The sequence below is a fragment of the Prionailurus bengalensis genome, chromosome C1 (assembly GCF_016509475.1).
Source record: "Prionailurus bengalensis isolate Pbe53 chromosome C1, Fcat_Pben_1.1_paternal_pri, whole genome shotgun sequence".
Lineage (NCBI taxonomy): Eukaryota > Metazoa > Chordata > Mammalia > Carnivora > Felidae > Prionailurus > Prionailurus bengalensis.
In genome coordinates, this window is record NC_057345.1 from 6,256,414 (window position 1) to 6,275,660 (window position 19,247).

The 19,247-nt window shown below is 54.2% G+C and overlaps 1 protein-coding gene across 3 annotated transcripts; it reads right to left on the bottom strand.

The window, feature by feature from the left end:
• Positions 1–242: 242 nt before the first annotated feature.
• On the bottom strand, positions 243–15,731 carry ENO1 (enolase 1). 3 transcript variants are annotated; one of them, XM_043573714.1, is made up of 12 exons: positions 15,428–15,731; positions 12,875–12,968; positions 10,124–10,219; positions 8,632–8,690; positions 6,257–6,326; positions 5,540–5,673; positions 4,907–5,129; positions 3,613–3,810; positions 2,629–2,830; positions 2,042–2,150; positions 1,809–1,867; positions 243–672 (listed from the first exon to the last, which is right to left on the bottom strand). In XM_043573714.1, exons 2-12 carry the CDS (start codon positions 12,957–12,959, stop codon positions 603–605), a joined length of 1,305 nt encoding a protein of 434 aa, XP_043429649.1. In that variant the 5' UTR covers positions 12,960–12,968; positions 15,428–15,731; the 3' UTR covers positions 243–602. The 3 variants fall into 3 exon arrangements, with proteins under 3 accessions (XP_043429649.1, XP_043429651.1, XP_043429650.1); XM_043573716.1 differs by lacking the exon at positions 8,632–8,690 and adding an exon at positions 9,008–9,066 and having other exon boundaries at positions 15,428–15,562; XM_043573715.1 differs by lacking the exon at positions 15,428–15,731 and adding an exon at positions 13,950–14,145.
• Between the last annotated feature and the right edge of the window lie 3,516 nt (positions 15,732–19,247).

Sequence of the window (19,247 nt, forward strand, 5' to 3'; positions counted from 1 at the left end):
CTCCCAGGAAGGACTCTACTTCTGTTCAAGGATACAACATGTCCCCCCTTCCCCTTTTGCCTCAAATGCCCTGCCCAAGGACTTACGAAATGTCCTCAACTCCTGTCCCTTTTTGTCATGACACAAAGCATCCCAACTCTTACAGGCCTGTACCCCAGTGTAACACTCCATGAACACTCAAGACATGACGAATGGACAGACTCAGAATGTTTTGTACACACACACACACACACACACACTTCTATGGGTCACTGAGGCCTTTTTATTCTGCAAACAAAACCACTGGGGATCTCGCCTGTGGACACCTCGTGATTACAACATACACAGACTCAGCTCCAGACACTTGGTGGGAAGTGAGGTGAGAAAACACTGATCTGGGCCAATCACATGATTACAGAGCTAGGATTTCCAGCAGGGTTCCAGATGGTCAAGCCTGGCTTCTGCACGGTTCTAAGGAAGCAGTGAGAACATCACAGGAAGGGAGAGGGCATTTGACTAGCAGAGGCTCCGGCCGGGGGCCTCGAGGTGCCCGGGGGACGCCAGGAGCAGAGATCTAATGAGCCGACTCAGGACCGCAGAGCTCGGGGTGCATCGCCCGGAGCTTACTTGGCGAGGGGGTTTCTGAAGCTTCTGCCGGCAAACTTGGCCTTGCTACCCAGTTCCTCTTCAATTCTGGGGAAGCAGAGGACAGAGAGGAGGGGGTGAGAAAGAGAAGTGAAATCTCCACCCCCAAGGCCTACGTTTCCCCACCCGGGGACCAGGCCCTGGCACTCGCCCAGCCTCCTCGATGCGGTCCTCGGAACCAGCAGGAAGACAGGAGCATCGGGCCCTCCCCATCCACCCGGCTCCCCCAGCAAGTGGGCCACCAGCTGCCCCTCAGCCTTCCCTGCCTTCTCTGCCCCCAGAGTTTCCCAAGAAGATAAGTCAAGACCGCTACTTCTCAGAATATAACAAAAACGCTCTTTAACGAAAGGACAACCCAGTCTCTTCGAATAAATGGCACGGGGACAAAAGAAGGGAAGGCCCTGAATGAAGCGTTTGCATCCTGGTGTCGCACCAGGGGAGACGGGCCCCAGGAATGCTGGGCACGACTGTCATGGCACGACTGAACCCTGGACACTCTCACAGCACGGTGGTTACATCAAAAAATAAACATAACTGTTATCTCTGAGACGTGTGCTAAGGTATCCATAGGTGAAATCATATGGCTGGAATGTGCTGAAAATTCTCCAGCCAAAAAGGCGAAAGGCAGGCGGACGAGAAGAAGCGTGCAGGAGTACCAACAGCTGCCCTATCTGCGTGGCGGGGGAGGGCGCGTGCTCTGCCAGTCACGTTTTGTTTAAGGAAAGGGTAACGTGGGCAGAACTACAAAAGAGAGGCTTCTTTTCCTGCGAGACTAACAAAAGGGACAAAAAAGGAGGCAAGTCTCCACGTTAAGGAGGTTTCCATGGACTTGTTATGATAAAAAGGGACCAGATATCCAGAAGCACTGAACAGTGGAAACCTTCCTGTTGCCCTGAATTTCCGTCTTCACTGAGCCCCGGTTTCCCGTCCACAAAACACGGGTGCTGAACTACATATCCGCTGGGGATCTCTCTTAGCTCTAACGGCTTTGCGATTGTCTGAAGGGGGAGCCTGTTCCCTCCTCCACCAGAAGGTGGCAGCACGGGACCGGCTCCAGCCTTGGGGCCAAGGGGCAAGGTTCTCCGCCCAAGTCACCCACGACCTGACACGGGGGCCCCCCGCCCCGCATCTACACACGCCCCGCAGAGCCAAGAGCTCCCAGTGCCCCCGGGCTTCCTCTTTACCTGAGGATCTGGTTGTACTTGGCCAGGCGCTCAGAACGGCAAGGTGCACCTGTCTTGATCTAGAAAGGGAAAGGAAAGGTCACGTGTGCTTGCCATGCACTCTCAATCTTCGTGGGCGTTCTGGGCGGGATTTCTGACCCTAGGAACCAGGGGATGAAGGGGCATCCGGGACCCCGTCTGCCTCCCCCCTTCCCGCTTCTGCTCGGGCAGCTGAGGTCAGAGAAGCTCTTTACCTGCCCAGTGCAAAGTCCCACCACCAGGTCAGCAATGAAGGTATCCTCGGTCTCCCCGGAGCGATGCGACACCATGACGCCCCACCCGTTGGACTGGGCCAGCTTGCACCTGAAGTCAGGAAACAACCCAGATGGTTGTGACGGCGGGACTCCACTTCCAGGGCAGGGGCTCGCCGCCCCTGGTAGGAGACCGCGGGAGGGGTCGGAGCCAGGAGCTGCCACCAAGCTCTCAACTCCCGGGGATGACGAGAACCCCCACCTTTCTCTCCAGTCACAGAGTCCTGAGGACCTTCTCAGCCCTCTAGGTCACGTTTACAAAATAGGGTCTAGCCTCCTTGGGCAGACAGACTTGTTCTCCTGACCGTGCCTGTGACCGATGTCCTCCATGTAAAATGAAGTCACGAGCCTGGAGCCACAAAGGGGTCAGGCCCGGGCCACAGCGGCCCGACACCCGAGCCCCCTGGTGCCACGGCTCATCCAGAAGCCACCCGGGACGCCCACTAGAAGCCTCTTATAGTTCCAGCCGGGAGCTCTGGCTGAGACTCTGTGCGTCGCTCCCTGACAGCTGACCCCCCCGGGACACTCACGCCTGGAGGGACTCGGTCACGGAGCCGATCTGGTTCACTTTGAGCAGGAGGCAGTTGCACGACCTCTCGTTCACGGCCTTGGAAATCCGCTTCGGGTTGGTCACGGTGAGATCATCCCCCACCACCTGGATGCCGGCGCTGGCAGTGAACTTCTGCCAAGCCTCCCAGTCATCCTGGTCGAAGGGATCTTCGATGGACACCACTGGGGAAACGAGAGCCAGGTTTGGCCGGTGAGACCCCAGTGCTGAAGGGCAACCGAGCCTCCTTCCCCTCCCGGCTCGCTGCTTGCCTGGCCTCACCCCTCTCCCGTGCGGGACAGGACCGGCTCCCCGACCCAGCCCTGGAGACACTCTGCCGACCCACCGACTCCTGTGACAGGCAAGTCAGCTGTAGTCCCGGGACCCCAGAGCTGCTAAGTGGGACACTTCCCTGCCCAGGGTGGCTTGAGTTTAGTGCCATTGAGCATAGAGCGGTGGGTTCAGGAAGCCAAGGGCTGGGCTGGTCTTGGCTCCACCCTGGGCACGTTTTTTAGCTTTGAGTTCACGCACGGACTTCCCGGTCTGATTCATGCTCCAACACTTGCTGACCGCCCTTGGGCACATCACTGACCCGCTCTGTGCCTCAGTTTCCCTCCCGCGTGAACCGGCATTAATGGTGCCCGGAGGAGCGCCGGCTCGCAGTGGGCGGAAAACACTGCAGGTCGGGTTTTCAAGCCTCGCTCCCACCTGTGCAAGGGAGCCAGGACCGCATCTGCTCAGGTGGCTGTGGTGACAGGGACAGAAGTCCTGACACTCTGCAAACAACCTAGCACACGTCAGTGCCTGGCTGGCATCCTGGACCCACCTGCTGCACCGGCACCTCCGTGAAGCCCTCCCCCAGGGAGGTGGGGGCGCAGGTGCCCCACGCACTTGCCCGGGAGCACCGCCACCAGCCGGCAGAGCGCTGCAGGCAGTGGCCGGAGAAGGGGCCGCCCCGAGCACTCACCTGGGTAGTCCCTGATGAAGGACTTGTACAGGTTGGCCAGCTCGTCGGGTGTGATGTACCTGCTGGGGTCATCGGGAGACTTGAAGTCCAGGTCATACTTCCCCGACCTGAAGAACTCAGAAGCGGCCACGTCCATGCCAATGACGACCTTGTCGGTGTAGCCGGCTTTCCCGATGGCGTTCTTCAGCAGCTCCAGAGCTGGGAAGAGAGGGTGGCGACAAGATCGGAAGCCAGGCAGGTGGAGCGAAAACTTCCCTGTGACCCCTGCCAAATGGGCACCCTGACAGGAAGACCACGAGATGCTCTGGCCCCAGCCCTCCAGTTAACTTTTTTCTGCTTTGGAGCAAGAAACCGTCGGTCAGGGCCCCGGCAGATAACCGAGTGAGAAATTCAGTCTCCACTCTACGAGGCGTTCTCACGGACGGATGCTCCCAAATTTAGCACCCAGGAACAGCTGTGCTGGCCAAGACGCAGTTACGGTGCCCGGCTGAGATCCGCCGTCCCAAGGAATGGGTTCTCGACGGTGCCGAAAGGCTGGGATCCAAGAGGGAGCCCAGTGGACCAAGGGCCCGGGACGGCGAGGGTGACCCCAGCCCAGGCTCTGCTCTGCCTCACGTGGCAGTGCTGCCTGGACGGAAGCGGACAGACACATTCGGCGCCTGTTCCACGCCACACGTCTCCAAACTACCACGTTAAACCCTGTGAGAGGATCGTTTTGTATAGGTCCGAATGGCTGAACGTTAGCATTTCGTGTAACTGACCCGAAGGGCAGGATGGCCACTCTTTTCTTTCGCTAGCTGCCGCTGAAGGCGACAAAACGTGGCTGAACCCTCCTTCCCTCCCAAAACCAAAAGCTCAGTCTTGTCCCGAGACTCTCTGTGCCCTACTCAACGCTTACATTTAACTCTGTGCCTAAGGACTCAAGGCCAAGCGACGCCGCGTGAGGCTCCCGTGGCGGAACGAGCCGAGGCGGCCGCTGGTCCCGGCGTGGGGCAGACAGCAGCCCGAACACAGAGCGGACTTCAAACCTCTGCCATCGCGACGTGGCCAGGGATGGCAGGAGTAAGCTGTACAGTGAGCCCGTGCCCCACCGCTGAGCCTGCTTCAGACTAACCGGGCTGCTCAGAAGTCAAATTAGTCAGGAAATTCCCGGTTACTTTGCAAAATAAAGGCCCGGCTCCCACCCCTTCCCGGAACTCCGCTCGCAGGCGCATGAGAGGTGGAAAGAGGGACAGCCCCGAGCGGCAGGTGCGGGCAGGTGCTGTGCGCCCGGGGACCCCTCCGGGGCCCGTACCTTCTTTGTTCTCCAGGATGTTAGGGGCAAAGCCGCCTTCGTCCCCCACGTTGGTGGCGTCTTTTCCGTATTTCTCCTTGATGACGTTCTTCAGGTTGTGGTAAACCTCCGCACCGATGCGCATAGCTTCCCTGAAGTTGGCGGCACCAACGGGGAGGATCATGAACTCTTGCATGGCCAGCTTGTTGCCGGCGTGAGAACCGCCGTTGATGACGTTGAAAGCCTGGGGAGAGACAGGCAGATGCGGCATCCGGCCCAGACAATCCCAGCAAGCAGCCCCCTCGCGGCCAGGAGATGCTCACCAGGTCTCCCCTGACGCCTCAAGAACGGCCACCAGGCGCACCTGCGGTCCCGGACTGGCTGCTACCTCAGCGAACACCCCCGACCCAACAAGGCCAGTGGGATTTTCACCCCCCCGTCGGCAAGGAAGGACGTGGAGTACGGGGGGGTGGAGTCCCCAGCTCAGGGTCACTCTTAGCAAAGGGCAGGTGTTCGCAGTGGAGACCTCAAGAGCTGGCCTGTACCCACGGAGCTGGGACAGTCACATGTGGATGAGATCGAGCGGTGGGAGGCCTCAGGCCCCTACCGGCAAGTACTCCCGGCTCCTCACTTGGGAAGTTCAAAGCCACTCACCGGAACCGGCAGGATGACTTCAGCATTGCCAGCCAGGTCGGCAATGTGGCGGTACAGAGGCACCCCCTTCTCAACGGCCCCCGCCTTGCAGACTGCCAGGGACACTCCCAGGATGGCGTTCGCACCAAATTTAGCTGGAACAGAAGAGTTCAATGAAGCAGTTTCTTACCCGTAACTCTTAACCCTTCTCCTGCCAGCCTTCTGGCCCGCACTCCGACACGGGAGCGCACCCGGCCTGGATCCAGAACCATTCCTCTCTACTGCACCTACTTCCGGCGTCCGACCCAGGAACATGACGGCACGCCGTGTGGATTCATCTGCTTTCTCCCCAGAAGAGAAAGCCCTTTCTCTGGTCTATGGAATTCTGGCAAATTCCACAAACTGCCTCAATCACCGTAAAGCAGAAGCCTCTTTGAAGTAACCCCACGCACAAGCTGTCACCTGATATTTCTCCTAATATCTACAAACGTGTTTGGTTTTTTAGGTAGGCCTCATGCCCAGCACAGAGCCTAACGTAGGGCTTGAACTCACGACCCTGAGATCAAGCATCCGATGCTTAACTGACTAAGCCACCCAGACACCCCCAGAACAGATTTTATTATGGTGAGCTGATGGGCCCCGCAGAGCCTGCGGACGATCACGCTGCACAGTCCTTGGTGACCCTCAGAGGGTCGGAAGGTCTTTGGGAGGCCGGCCGACTCCACCCCCGTCACTCACATTTATTTTCTGTCCCATCCATCTCGATCATCAGTTTGTCAATCTTCTCCTGCTCCACAACGCTCAGTTTCTGTGGGGAGAAGGGAGGGTCAGCCGCTTGGGGGAGCGTGGTCACTCCCCTCCCCGGAACCCAGACAACTTTGGAACTGTGCCAATCCTGAATCAGTTCTATGCTATGCATTTGTATGGGAGGCAAAAAAGGGGGGGGGGGGAACAGGAAACAAGAGAACCTGGGAGTCACAAAACCGCCTTTTGCTTGGTTTCGCATTCTCAGACGTTTCTCCAAGCACTAGGGAGCCAACGATCAACTGCCCGAGATGCGGACCTGGCGTCACAGAGGTTGGTCTACCTGGGGAGTCCGAAATTACATCCTGTGTAAGGCAGAGAGCTGCCTGGACCGTGCTAAGTAGTGCAATTTTTTGGGGCAATAAATAACAGAACTCTGTTCATGCCAACGAGCTGTGGTCCTCGAAGGTTGAGTGACAGGACCACCCCTCTTGGGTACCCTCAGTGACGGCAAACTTCACGTTCTTGAGGGAGATAGGACTTTTGCAAGTAGGTAGTCCAATCATTCAGCAAAATGCTTGATGACTGATCAAAATGAGTGTTTCCAGTATAAAGTAATAAAACTGGGCTCTTTTTTTTTTTAATGTTTATTATTGAGAGAAAGAACATGAGCAGGGGAGGGGCGGAGAGAGAGGGAGACACAGAATTCGAAGCAGGCTCCGGGCTCTGAGCGGTCAGCACAGAGCCCGACACGGGGCTTGAACTCACGGACCGCGAGACCATGACCTGAGCCAAAGTCGGATGCCCAACAAACTGAACCACCCAGGTGCCCCAAAACTGGTGTCTTAAAGGGACACCTGGCTGACTCAGCCAACGGAGCATGCAACTCTGGATCTCGAGGTTGTGGGTGCGAACCCCACACTGGGTACAGAGATTACTTCAAACAAAAAAGCAAACAAAACAAAACAAACCCCCAAAACACTGGCGTCCTAAAAGCTGGCTTAAAACAATTTACTAAAAGTCAGCTTTACTTTAAAAACTTCATAACTAACAAGAATCTATGATTTTATTTATAAAGTGCTCTGTACACAAATTAAAATACGAAAGGAAAACCACGTATTACGGCATCATGCCACGTCAGTAACTTGGTATCTTTGGCAGTTTTCACAAAGCACGTCTGGCCAAAGTCAGCCGTCAGCCACGCAAGACGGCTCCAGGTAGACCCTCGCCAGGAAGAGCGTGAAGACGGCTTCCTTTCCCCAGAGGGAAGAGAGATGCCCAGGAAAGCCCTTCTCACCGCGTTCATCACACCAAGTAAGGGCACCCGGGCACAAAGAACGAAGGGGTGCGTGGAGGTGCCCGGGAGACCGGGTCGGAGCACGTGAGCTGGCAGAGCAGCCACGAGAAACCGCCTGGGGACCCATCACCGAGGCCCGCGAAGGCCAGGCCGAGGTAAGCCAGCCGGGGACAAACAACAGAGGGGCCTGTGCGCCCCTGGGAACAGGATGAGTTCAAGGAGGGGAGGCACACGCCCGGGGGGGCACGGGCGGGCCGCTGCAGTTGGCTCCAGGCCTGAGAAGGCTTCCCTAGCCAAGGGCTTTTAAACCCTTCTCGCCCTCGCCAGTGCCACGGGAGTTGGGGCGGGGCGGGGCGGGGCTGAGGCAGGAGTGGGTTGGGCTGGTGGGTCCCCTCCTTACTTCACCCTACTTTTATGACACACTGAGGTTCCAAGTCGAATTTTATTCAACCAGAGATCCGTTGTTTAAAAAAAAAAAAAAAGCCAGTAAAAACAAAGTAAATAATTCCACGGTTCGTGAAAAATGGTCGGTCACCGTGGATACTCTGCTCAACACCCAAGAGCCACTCTTAAAATCTGGATCTTGGGGCACCTGGGTGGCTCAGTCGGTTGAGCGTCCGACTTCAGCTCAGGTCACGATCTCGCGGTCCGTGAGTTCGAGCCCCGCGTCGGGCTCTGGGCTGACGGCTCGGAGCCTGGAGCCTGCTTCCGATTCTGTGTCTCCCTCTCTCTCTGCCCCTCCCCCGTTCATGCTCTGTCTCTCTCTGTCTCAAAAATAAAAATAAAAACGTTAAAAAAAAAAATCTGGATCTTAACTTCCCAAAGGTCAAGATAGTTGGAGGGAAAAGTCATGAGACGGTCTCCCGGCGCTCTGATCCAACTCCATGCGCTGTTAGGTGTGGACGCAGGCAGGGGGTGCATTAGTAAAGGTGAGGTCATTCTCACGCAGGACAGGGAATCCAACTGGCTCCTTGAGCTCTCAGAATAAGCTCTTCCATAACCAGGAAAGCCCACTGGCCTGGGAGACGCTCTGATGGCATTAATACATTAGTTATCAGGAGGCAGGTCCTACCTTGCTAATCAGGGCAGGTGCAATAGTTTTATTGATGTGCTCAACAGCCTTTGAGACACCTAGAAGGAACAATCAAATCAAATTACCGGCATTAATGAAAAACAGGCGTGAGCAGCACTGAGCGAACCACCAAGGATACTAACCCAGATATTCAGAAGCCCGCCCAGAGACCTTAAACGGGACCGCTTTCAAATCCCCATTTCTGTCCCCCCAAGATTGGGGTATTTTCTGGCCCAGTCTGAGTGCTCTTACCTAGGACCCCCAAGGATTAGAGCCACACACAGAGCAACCATCTCAGAATGTCTGAAGGGAAGTTAGTTGGAAGACCATGCACTGGGAACCAGCCGCAGACACTAAAGGATGCCCCGTGTATTACCTGTGTGCACAAGGCTGGTGCCAGGAACTCATTAATATACTTAACGGGTCTGGAGACACCTGACCAGTAGAGATTGACAGAGAAGGAAAAAAGACAGACTCAGAAGAGAACAGGCTGTGAAGGACAGGGAATGAGAGAACAGAGAGGAGACAGGAAGGCAGGAAGAGTCCTCGGGACCACGGGGTCACCCTCATTACAGTCGAGGTGCTGCCAGGCCTGCTTGGGACCAGTATCCGCCTGAGCCGGGAGCAGCGGGAACCCGTGGGAGATAATCCCCGAAGCGCTGGCTGCGGGCTTCCCTAGCTCACTTCATCACCACCCCTCCCCTGCAGTCTTCTCAGACCTTTTCCCGAATCGCCCTTCTCTGAAAATTTAACGCCACAGATATGCTATACTCCCAATTTATATACTGTGGCCCTTTGGAGGACCATAAAACAAAGTAATATTGTAGGATTTTTTTTTTCTTTTTTTAATTTTTTTGCCTCCCCAAGAACCAATTCCTACCCCTGGGGCGATACTGCTCTGTTGAGAAGGCATGGTCTAGGCCCCAGCTGCTGTTCTGTGATTTGGCCACACAGATTCTGTCTACGGTAAGCCGAACTTTGCAAGACAGTAACAGGTCGATCTGAGCACAGCCCAGCAGAGGCTGGCTTTGCCAGGTCCGTGAATCCCCCAACAGAAAGATCAAGCTGCCAGGACTGGTCTGTAGGTGAGCCATTAGCCAGGCCTTCCACACACTCTACTGAGACCAGCCCCTTGGAGAGGACTGATGGTCTGGAAGGCCCGCGGAGCCCTCCCGGGAACACGGCAAGGCTCTTGCGCTACAGTTCCCTAAGCAGGAATTTTCCAGATTGGACCAAGTGCAGTACAAATGAGCATAAAACTCTTGCCCCTGAGCTCACAGGTTTAGGAAGGCTGGAATCAACATGCCAACCCTCCCAGCTCCCCCAGGCACAGAGTACACGCTCACCATCAACACCATGGGCCACATCAGGGTGTGCCATCCTCAAATACAAGGCACGTGGAGAGTGGGGAGGCTGTGACAGGCCGGGAGCAGGGGCTGGAGGCGTGGACGAGGCACGCAGCCACGCTCCAGAGGCAGGCAGGGGTTCTTACCTTTGCCCATGTAGCGTGTCTTGTCATTGTCCCGGAGCTCGAGGGCCTCGTAGATACCAGTTGAGGCACCACTGGGCACAGCGGCTCTGAAGAGACCTGGACGTTGAGGGAGGGAGACATCGTGACCGAGAGACACAGTCCCAGCCCTTGCGGAGTGCCACCCACTCACAGATGGCAGCCGTTGGGAAACACGTCCTTCCACCACCTGGGGGACCCAGATGGTCGGTCTCTCCTGCCCTTCACGTGGGGACCATTCTCCAACGCGGACCCTATGGCAAAGCTGGTGAATCTCTCTAGTTTCAAGAAAAAGTTTCCAAGCAGAGCTTCTCGGATGTTCCGGTGCGCAACCGATCACCTGGTAACCTTGTTAAGATGCAGGTTCCGAAACGGGAGGCCCAAGACTCTGCGCCTGTATCCCTAACAAGTTCCCCGTTCGTGTCCTGCAGCTGGTCTGTGACCACCACCCCCCGTGGCACCGCCCCACAGAAATTCGATGCAAGCCACTTATGAGGTTTAAGATCTTCTAGTAGCTACACTGAAGTCGGAAAGTAAAACCAAGGGGCGCCTGGGTGGCTTAGCTGGTTAAGCATCTGATTCGGCTGGGGTCATGATCTCACGGTTCGTGAGTTCGAGCCCCGCGTTGGGCTGATAGTGTGACACCTTCTTGAGATTCATTCTCTCTCTCTCTCTCTCTCCCCCCCCACCTCTAAAAAGAAACAAATAAACTTGTAAAACCAAGAGAAATTAATATATTCTTCAATCCACTATATCGAAAAGATGACCATTTCCACGCATAACCAATAAAAACATGCGGAGGTATAAAAAATACGGACAGTACAGGTACCAGCTTGGGAACACTGGAAGGCGATCAAGCACCATGCTATGCCATCCTGGGGACACAGGAACCAGCCGTCTGGCTACACCTAGACTACGGAGCATAAACGTAGCTGATCTTGGAAAAGGACGCTGTTAAGAAAGACACTGCGGGGATCTGGCACTGCAGGCAGACAGGTTCAGGGGAGCAGGAAGTGAAGGCGGCCTCTAGAAACTACTTGAAACCGTAAGGGATTTCCCCACCTGAGATATGAGAAGGCAAAGGAACAAAGGAAAAAAAAAAATCCAGCAGGCATTTTAAAAAAACGGTCCGTTAGTCTGCCTGCGTCACTGCAGTGATGGCGTGTGCAGGACACGTGGTCTCTTGACACGGGCCCTGGCTTTCTAGGTCCCCACCAGGCACTGGACGAGGTGAAGGAGCCACGAAAGCAAGCAAAGTGACCCTGATGTAACTATGGACTCTGGGCGACGATGGGCCAAGGCAGGTTCCAATGTTAACAAATGTCCCACTCTGGTGGGGGACGCTGTGCACGTGTGGGGACAGGGGGCCGGTGCTGTCTGTACCTTTTGCTGGATTTTGCTGTGAACCTACAACTGCTCTTAAAAGTAAATTAAAAAAAAAAGTGATGAAAGGCTCTTCACAAATCCACTATTTCCTGTCTTTGAAAAGCATCGACAGACACACAAGAGAAAACTTTCCGTTTGTTTAAATTTCAAAAAAATATTTGGTCATTTTTAAGTGTTTCAAAGAGACTGCTCCCCCCCTCCCCCCAACAATCTTCTAGTATCTTGAATCCTGTTTTCACTGTTGGTTCGAGTCCGTTAACTTCCAAATGGAAAGTTCCACGCTGTGAGCAAGCCAGTCTTGCCAGCCGCGAGGAAATTCCCAGCACTCTCCTTGAACCCTGGGGTATTTGGCACGAAGCACGTGCTGTGAAGAAACCCTGTGCCGACAGCACCCGCCACAGCAAGGAACCGCGGGCAGGGCAGGAAGGGAAGGGCCGGGGTTTCTACAGACCATGACTCAGCTCTGAGCGGCAGGTCTGTGCGCTCAGCGCAGCTGGGTGATTCTGCCTGAGGCTCCTTTTCCGACCCCACCCAAGGTCCATTTAGAAACCAGCTCAGACATTGCTGGACGGAACACACCAAATTTCCTTAAAGTTAAAAACCGCCAAAAGCTTTTAAGAGTCTCCATTTAAGGGGCGCCTGGGTGGCTCAGTCGGCTGACTGACTCTTGATTTTGGCTCGGGGCATGATCTCAGTTTTGTGAGATCGAGCCCCGCGTCAGGCTCCGCGCTGAGTGTGGAGCCTGCTTGGGATTCTCTCTCCCCTTCTCCCCACTTGCGGGCGCTCTGAAAAGAAACATAAAAAAAGAAGCCTCCATTTTTCCCACGTGGGCAAATCCCTCGAGGGAGGACTTACAGCTAGGCAGAAAACAAGAGCCTATGGAATGGCCCAACACCCAAATGTTAAGAGCTGTCCCCAATCCTTGGTCTAAGAGTGATTCCTGGAAACAAAGAGAAGGCTTCACATACACCTGCACTCCTCTGATCTTTCCTTTTCAATGGAGAAACCCCCGTCCTACCACATCAGATCGGCCATGCTGGTGACAGCAAGCTGAGAAGCAAACGAGCGATGGGCCCTTTTAAGGACGAGGAACGGCCTTTCTTCTCCTCACTGACCTAGGAACCAGCCTGCTTTCTGTTTTAAATACCAAGAAGCAGCAGGACAAGGACCCCGTGTCTGGCAACCCTCCCCACCTCCTCCCAGCCAGGAACCACAACCTACCAGCACATGGGGATCAGACGGAAGGCTTTCACGACCCACCTTTTCTTACCTAAGGCTCTGTCGTTTAATTAAAAAAAGGGGGGAGGGGGGAGTGTGGTAGCAGAACTGAGGAAAGGAAGGCCCACGTACCTTTGGAGGTATAGAGGTCCACCTCAACGGTGGGATTCCCACGAGAGTCGAAGATCTCTCTGGCATGCACCTTGAGGATAGACATGGTGACTTTCTGTGGGGAAACACAGTTCATATTTCCATAAACCATAATGCGGTTTTGGGTCGTTCATTTAAAGAATCACTTCTGAGGGTTCCTGGACTAGGAAGAAAGAATTCGTACCGGACAGATATTGAATGCAAGGCTGACAAGAGTCGGGAAGCCTGCTGGACCCAGCTCTGCAAGGGCCTAAAAAACCCCAGCAGCCCAAGGCTTGTCCTCTAAGCAAAGAAAGCCAGAAAATGTGCGCCAGGGAGAACCCAAAACCACCGGAAAGATTCTTGTGCTGCTGGCATGCGGCACAGCAGAGGAGGAGGCAGTCTGAAACGGGTTATTGTCAACAGTTCCCAACGAGGGCTGGCGTGGGAATGGAAGGACCAAGTAAGGACCAAGGGGACGTGAAGGTCGTGAGCAAACCCACCCAGGGCAAAAAACAAACAAAAAAACCAACAACCCTGATGTGATCCGAGGAGGAAAACCTGATTTGCAGTGGAACAGTGAATAGCTAGGGACATAAGCGGTAAGATGTTCAACTGCTGGACATTGGATGCTCAGAAATTTTGAGGCCAGGAGTGTCCTTGGTCTGTGCACAATCTTTGCCATTGCCAGTTTCACGCTTCACCGTACTTGGATCTTTACCAAGACCGGATGCACAGTGACATCTAATTAGTATTTCTTTCAACAGGCATTTTACCCATTCAAAAAAACTCACTTAGGAAATGTCCTAAGTTGAAAGAATAAAGATTCTATTTTTGCTTTTTTTTAAAAAAATTTTTTTTTAGTTTTCTAAAATAGGCTCCATGCCCATTGTGGGGCCTGAGCTCATCACCCTGAGATTGAGTCACATGCTCTGAGCCAGCCAGCCCCCCCCAACACAGATTCTATCTTTGAATGCTAAGATGCTCCATGGGAAGAGGCCTTCTTTGAAAGCACAAACAAACAAAAGATCTGCCACAAACAGCAAATAGCAGATCCTCAAAGAAAACCCTCTCTCACCTTCCCCTCCAGGGGCTCCCAAGGAAGAAATGAACTTCTAGGACTGAAAGAGGCCTAGTGGAATTGGGCGAGTGTTCAGAGCCATTATCTAGCTGGGCTCCTCTCCAGTATCTTGCCTGGAATGTTCTGAAGCAGCAAATGGCATCTTTCTTTTTTATGTTTCAAAATTAGACACTGAAGTCACTCCTGTGGCTTCGCTGTCTAGGTTAACAATGGAGTTTTATTCATTAGCCAACAAAAAAAGGCATACAGTTTTTATTATCTTACAAAAAGGGAAATTTGTTTACACGTATTTTTTAGCTTCATGCTTTCGGTTAAGTCCGAGTTTTGGCAAATTATACCTGTGTATGATTGCCACCACCAGACAAAAGAGTCCCCTCAGGCACTTTGCTGTCAATCTCCCCCCCCACCCGAGGCTGCCAGCCTCACTTTATAGGTTTTAGATGCGCTTTTATTTTTTAAATGTGTATTTATTTTGGGAGAGGGTGGAGGAGGGGCAGAGAGAGGGAGAGACAGATGCACTTTTAAACATATCTTTATTACACTATGTCCTTAGGCAGTTGCAAGATCTCATTTTTTGTTTCATGTTAGAGACATTAAGACAAAGTATTCAACTTATTTCAGAGTGTGAAAATAAAATTAAATTTAAATTGGATAGGAAACTATTCCTGCAGTCATTAACGTTCAATAAGCAGAGACAGCAAGGAGGGCTGGTCTCCACAGCTCATCGGCCTGGACCCCGGTCCAGGGGCAGCACGTGTGGACCGGGCGGTCAAGGGCCGACGTGTGTCCTCGGCTGCGAGTCACCGACGGGCCACACCACCCAGAGGGAAGCCCACATTGGAGGGGGAAAACGAACAGGAAGTTTTCGTAAAAAGACATCCTTTCTATGTCAGATCGGGGGCCGACTGCGAGTGGCCAGGCCGGGCAGCGGGAGCAGCTCCAGCCTGACCTGGGCGAGGTCGCCTGGAGGGCTTTCCCCTTTATGCAACGGTTCTGCCGCAGCCTCCTTAAGAATAAGGACTTTCTGAAGTTCCATTCATTAGTCGCTGCTCCTTCCGTCCCCCAGCCGCCCGACTGCAGGCCGAGGGCCCCCAGCCGGGAGCAGGGGCTGCTGGTGGGGGGAGGGGATCGCGGCTTCCTGGGCATCTCTCCCGTCCCTAACCCCTTCCTCCATTTTAGGAAAGGCCTGGCGCTAATGAGCACCGGAGTTAGGCCCGTATCTTCCCCAAAGCCCTGCACCCTCCGCGCCTGCGGCGTCCTACTCCCGAGCTCCCGCAGGTTAGGAGGCCCCATGAGTCCATAATCGCTGGCTAATCAGATCCTGCCCCCGCCCCGGGCAAAGCCCGGCGCCGCGCCCCTAGTCCCGGAGGCCGGCTCGCACGTGCCGACCCGCCCCTTCCACGTCCCCGCCGGACTCAAGGGCAGGACCCCCCAGGCCTGGGCGCCGGCTCGGCAGCCCTTCCCCGAGCCCCTACCTGACCGCCGGATAGCGCTGCCCGGGAAAGAAGCAGAGGGTGCCGCAGACACCGAGCGCGAGGATAAGCCGCAAGGTCTCAGCGCGCCGAGGGCTCTAAGCGGGTCTCCGCGCCGCCTGCCCCGACTTCCTGCCCAGCTCCTCGAGGCCCCGCCCACTTCCCCCCCGGCCCGCCCCCGCCACGGCGCCTCGCCATTGGCCTGGCGTGCCGTCATTCGGGCTCGCACCTCCCTGGAGGGGGCGGGACTGCAGTGGCCGCTGCGGCCCGGAGGGGGAAGCGACTCCCCAGGACGGGGAGCAGAGTGGGGCCGGGGGGGCCCCGACTTCCCCATGGCTGTGTGGGGGTGCGGGCCAGCCCCCGTCCCGACGCCCTCCACTCCCGCCCCGCGCTGGGACCTCTGGCCGAGCGGGGTCTGCGGTGCCGGGGCCCCGGGGAGGGGCGGGGTGGGGCGGCCGGCATGAGGGTTCGGGGCTCCGTCACGTACTCCGAGTCCCGCACGCACGCAGCGTCGCTCCGGCGCCGCACGTCCGGCCCACGACCTTGGCGACGACCTGCGCTGCCCTCCCCCCCGCCCTTCCCGGCCTGCCCCGCTCCGCAGCGCGGTGCAGGAGACCGGGTCGGCCTGGAGACGCTGGTGGCCTCGACCCTGCTCCCAGGCCGAGTTTGCTGCGCGGCCTCGGGGCCCGGTGTTGGGGGCCACGTGCGCCCGCCCGCGGTTGCGTGCTGCGCGCCTGGCCGCCCGCCTGCCGCGGTGACCCGGTCGTTTTGTTCTTGTGCGTCGGTCAAAGGGTATCAGGCGACGTGGCCGAAAGGAAGTTAACTTCCCCACAGTTGGAGCTGATGCCTTTTGAGCACTTCTCCACGTGCGTCCCCTGTGGTCCTTCGGCCTTTGGCTCTTAATGTTGCATCTGCAAAGGAGACTTCGTGTTCCTCCCTTTCTCACCCGATACCTGTGAACCACAGGCGTTATGATTTGGGACTGGAATTTCACACAGACCCGGGGGAGTTCTCGAAGCTCAAAGCGGGCGGTATTCCACGGTAGTCTGGCAGATGAAAAACAGGAAAGTGTGGGTGCTGCGATTTCACCTTTCTGATCCAGAAAGAACTGCTACCCATTTAGAATCAGCCCCGTAGCACATTCCCCTCGTCCAAGGAAGAGCTAAGGCAATTACTTCATTTTCTGTTATCGTTACATTTGTATTTGTCAGCCGCCTTCTTGGTCTGTAAATCTGAGAGCTAAAATGTCACGTATCTCTGTTTTCTGCATTGCCTCGCAGGTGGAGACTCAAATGTGTGTTCGAATTTAATATTTCTTTTGGCCCTCTTTTCTTCCTTCGCTCCTAACATTTTTATCCCCTGAGCTACTGGCTTAGGTTTCCAAGGCACTGGTGCACAGTATTGTGTTTCCCATTGGCTAAGCAAGAATTTTAGGATTACATTCAGCTAAAAAAACCAAGGAAATTGCAAAATGTTTCCTAAAGAATTATGTGAATTCTGCAAGCAGAGCTTGTGATTTCACCAATACACTGGATGTTTCAGACTGCTTAAAACCTAGATCCGGGCCCCATGACTCAGCAGCTAAATCAACAGCCAACAACTCCTCAGCGTTTATAACTACGGAAATCAGCCTCATAGAGCTCATATTCAGAGCAATTCTAAGGCGTGGCCCTGAAAGGGCTCCAAAACAATCTCTCTTATTTTACATTAACATGGTTAGAGCGATAAAGATAGAAAGACAAGGCTCTCTGGCCAGACCCAATGAATCTAGCAGGAAATCAAATGCAGAACCTGATCTCAGCTGCTGTTGCAAGATTTTTAGAGGCCGCAGCATAGCGTTCTGAGCCAGCACCTTGACCTCAAATTGCAGCTCAATGTTAATGATTGGTAGAGATGCCCTCCCATCTTTCCCCAGACCCACAGGCTGCCAAACGCCCTCCCGGTCTCCACAGCTCCTGAGGCTTTGTTAGCAGGCGGGGCTCACGTTTGCCTCCGGTCCAGTGCAGGAGCGTTTACTTTGTTACGGGCATTTAGTTATTACTGATCACTGACCGAATGCTTGTTGAGCGATTTCTGCGGCGCCATATCAAAAGCACTCACCTTCCTGGTGGGCGGGGAGGGGATAAGAGCATCCAAGGCTGATATCAGAAGACCACCTTGAAGCACTTCAGATGTAGCTCCTGAAAGACATTTGCTGACTGACACCAGGATTGGGGGGAGGTGAATCTTGCAGCAGCCTAGACCCACCTGGGTTACTCATTCCCTCTGTGGCACATATGTGCGCCTCTAGTTGAAAACTGCTGGCCGGCTGCAAAAGTGACCTGCCTTTTTCAGAAGGCGGGTCTGTAGCCAGAGAGAAAGTTCAGGGCTGGATAAGGGGCCTGAGATGGTAAGCGATCATCGGAGGAGAACAGAGGACCGGCAGGGGTCCTGCGTGATTGGCCTCTCCTCCTAACAGACTATGAGGCTTTCATGTTTATTACTAAGTGGTTCACATATATCAAAGAATACATACAGTGTATCTAGTGTAAAGAATAATAAAAGAAAAGAATAACTAACGTTTGTGTACCCATCACCAGCTTAAGCAAGGGGACATCAGCGATGCCATTAATGTCCCTGTGTATTCTTCTCTGGCCCCAGACGGGGCAGCATCTTATCCAGTATCCACCAACCTTGTGCTTATCATTCCCTTGCTTCTCTTTACAGTTGTTTAATATTTTTTGAACTTGACATAGATATCATCATACATTGTAGCCTTTTGCTTCAATTTTGGGGGGCTCAGCTTGACGTCTGTAAGCTCCGTCATAGATGGCTCATTTTCAGGGATGTAGTAGTCCATTGTGTGAATAACAACACACTTTTTGTTTTTAATCAATGGGTATCTGGGTGGTTTCCTAGTTCTTTTTTTACTTGTTAGCACCAACAACGCCGGGATGAACCTTGTTGCAAATGTCTCCTGAGTGCAGGTGCAAGTTTCTCCAAGACGCATGCAAACCTTGGACATACAACCAGATGTGGCTCACGAATGTGATCATCTTCAACTGTTTTCCAAAGTACCTGTACCTCCAGACACTTCCACCAGCAACGTATATGAGTGCTGACCCAGTTTGAGATGGAAATTCCACTCTTCCCCTGAAATGTTTTTTTTCTAGAAATTTGATTGATTCTCAACTCCCCACCCTTTCAAGTCCTTCGCTGAAAGAAATCCACATGTCCTCATCGTAAATCGCAGTCAACCCTCTACTTTTGTGGTAGCTTTGAGGGCGTGTCTTAGGGCTTTCTGCTGTCAACAGCCCTCTCCTTTGCCTTCTTCAGGGGTGACTTCGCAAAATCAGCAGGAGGAAGTAGGGATCGGGCAAGACACGGATTTAGGAAGACGGAGCACACTATGGTTTTTAAACACAGTCACTGCTAGGAGGGTATTTAGGGGTGCCCAGGTGAGAGGAGGAAGGAGGAGATAGACTCAACTTAAAATATGCACAGGAGGGGCACCTGGGGGGCCCAGTCGGTTGAGCATCCAACTTTTTTTTTTTAATTTTTTAACGTTTATTTATTTATTTATTTATTTTTATTAAAAAAAATTTTTTTTCAACGTTTATTTATTTTTGGGACAGAGAGAGACAGAGCATGAATGGGGGAGGGTCAGAGAGAGAGGGAGACACAGAATCGGAAACAGGCTCCAGGCTCTGAGCCATCAGCCCAGAGCCTGACGCAGGGCTCAAACTCGCAGACGGCGAGATTGTGATCTGGCTGAAGTCGGACGCTTAACTGACTGCGCCACCCAGGCGCCCCTAACGTTTATTTATTTTTGAGACAGAGAGAG

Coding starts and splice junctions, on each gene's coding strand:
- ENO1 (XM_043573714.1), bottom strand. CDS start 12,959: ATGTCTATCCTCAAGGTGCATGCCAGAGAGATCTTCGACTCTCGTGGG. Junction 8,691..10,123: donor GACACGCTACATGGGCAAAG/GTAAGAACCCCT, acceptor TGTTCCTTCTAG/GTGTCTCAAAGGCTGTTGAG. Junction 6,327..8,631: donor CACCTGCCCTGATTAGCAAG/GTAGGACCTGCC, acceptor TTCTCCCCACAG/AAACTGAGCGTTGTGGAGCA.